Source organism: Chenopodium album, chromosome 25, assembly GCF_948465745.1.
Source record: "Chenopodium album chromosome 25, dcCheAlbu1.1, whole genome shotgun sequence".
Taxonomy (NCBI): Eukaryota; Viridiplantae; Streptophyta; class Magnoliopsida; order Caryophyllales; family Amaranthaceae; genus Chenopodium; species Chenopodium album.
The window spans coordinates 2,263,719-2,265,471 of NC_137858.1; the positions used below are offsets into that span (position 1 = coordinate 2,263,719).

General features: G+C 40.2%; 1 protein-coding gene across 1 annotated transcript; it reads right to left on the minus strand.

The window, feature by feature from the left end:
• Window positions 1-355: 355 nt before the first annotated feature.
• On the minus strand, window positions 356-1,753 carry LOC145615715 (putative receptor-like protein kinase At5g24010). Its single transcript, XM_081670768.1, has one exon. The coding sequence runs from the start codon at window positions 1,751-1,753 to the stop codon at window positions 356-358; it is 1,398 nt and encodes a 465-aa protein (XP_081526894.1).

A 1,753-nucleotide genomic window follows, 5' to 3' on the forward strand; every position in this document is an offset into this window, starting at 1 on the left:
TTACAGTTAGATTTCATTCATATGCCTTCAGCAATCACCATATATTACACCCAAAAAACAAGATCAATAATATCAGGGGAAAAAAACGTTTGTTAACATTATACGAATTATTAACAAAAAATAAATAACTATGAGTGGAAGTTCTTCACAAATACAATTTACTTACATAACTGAAAGAGAATCAGTCCAAGCATCCGAGTCCGTTCACATCTAGCAGTGCCTGAATCAAAATTTTCTGAGGTCCCATACTCGACCTTTTTACAAGACCAGGACTTGCTAAGTTACGGATGTAGCAACATACTACATAATGGATACATTCACCTCCAAGGCTCCAAGTAGACTCCAATTTGCAATATCATAAGTAGGTAGACTTCAAACTGACTTCAGAAACATCCACAGGCAATGGAGACCATGCCACAGAATCACGCACAGCCATTAATCTTTTACGCAAGACCACAGATGCAGCAACCAACAGCCCTACTGCAGCCACAAGAAGCACCAAAAAGCTACTATTTCCTCCCCTACATCTCATGATTGAATTCGCAGATACCATTCCATCAAGGCTATTTAGTGAATTACTCATTTTGAAGACTTCTATTCCATTCAATAATGCATCAACCCCTGAAGGTGAGCTCCAATTCGAATGCCCAATACTAACAGAAACAACTCCATTTTCTCCATTGACAACAAAATCAGCATAGTAAGGAGAAGCTAAACTGTTTGTAATCGTCGTTAGATCCAAATTTTCGATAGCCAAATCCCCATTAACATACACATTGAAATACAATGATCCAAGCACAGGACTGGCAATGTCACAAAAATGAGTCCTCACAAGATACTTGTACCCATCAACAATGGGAAACCCCCATGTCAAATACTCCTTAGCAACACCGGGATTCGAAGCACTAATTGCTCTCGCGCTGTTATACACAATATCAGGGGCAACCTCGCGGCTAGCTCCTCCCAATTGGTACTTAATTCTACCACCAAAATGAACCTCTTTAGACCCATGGTCTGATTCTAAGAACCCATCATCATTAACCCATGTTCTCCACAAAGAATCATTAAAAGGGGTCACTTTAGCACCACCAACATTAACCCTAAACATAGTTTCAAAAGCATTTCTGGAAATTCCATCAATTTTAACCACCCCATTAGAATCAACAAATTGGGCAATGTCCGATATCAAATCTTTAGGCGCAGAAATAACTTCAATTGCATTGACAAAACCAAATTTAGATTTCTTCAAAGGTTTGAACAAAATTTCAAGGTTATCACTATCAACCCACAAAATATACTCCCTAATTTCAAGTGATTTCATGGTCAACCCACTAAATTCATTCAATAACAAATACCCATCAGCTAAAACATGAAATTGAGCATCAGAAAGATCGAATTTCGATGAATCAAAGCGGTGAAAATGAAGACGTACCAAATGGGCACCTTTCTCTTTGATCTGAAACGCGTACTTTGAGGGTTTCCTGAAGATTCTGACCGAGTTATAAAGAGGGGAAACATGGTCTAACTCAGTGAGTGGGATCGTTCGAGATGCAGAGAGTCGAACCGAGTGAGGAAGTGACGAATCATCGCCGGAAAACTTGCGATTGTCGGAGTCGGTGGTTAAAGGGGCGTCGGAGCCGGCGTTGATTAGGTAATGGTCGGTGGGAGTGAAAGAAGAGGAAGCTTCGAAGGATAGCTGAAGAAGGAGGAGAAGGAGGAGAGAGAAAATGGGAAATTTAGGGAGATTCGCCAT

Bases quoted from the DNA above. Each gene is read 5' to 3' on its own strand.
- LOC145615715 (XM_081670768.1), bottom strand. From the start codon at position 1,753: ATGGCGAATCTCCCTAAATTTCCCATTTTCTCTCTCCTCCTTCTCCTC.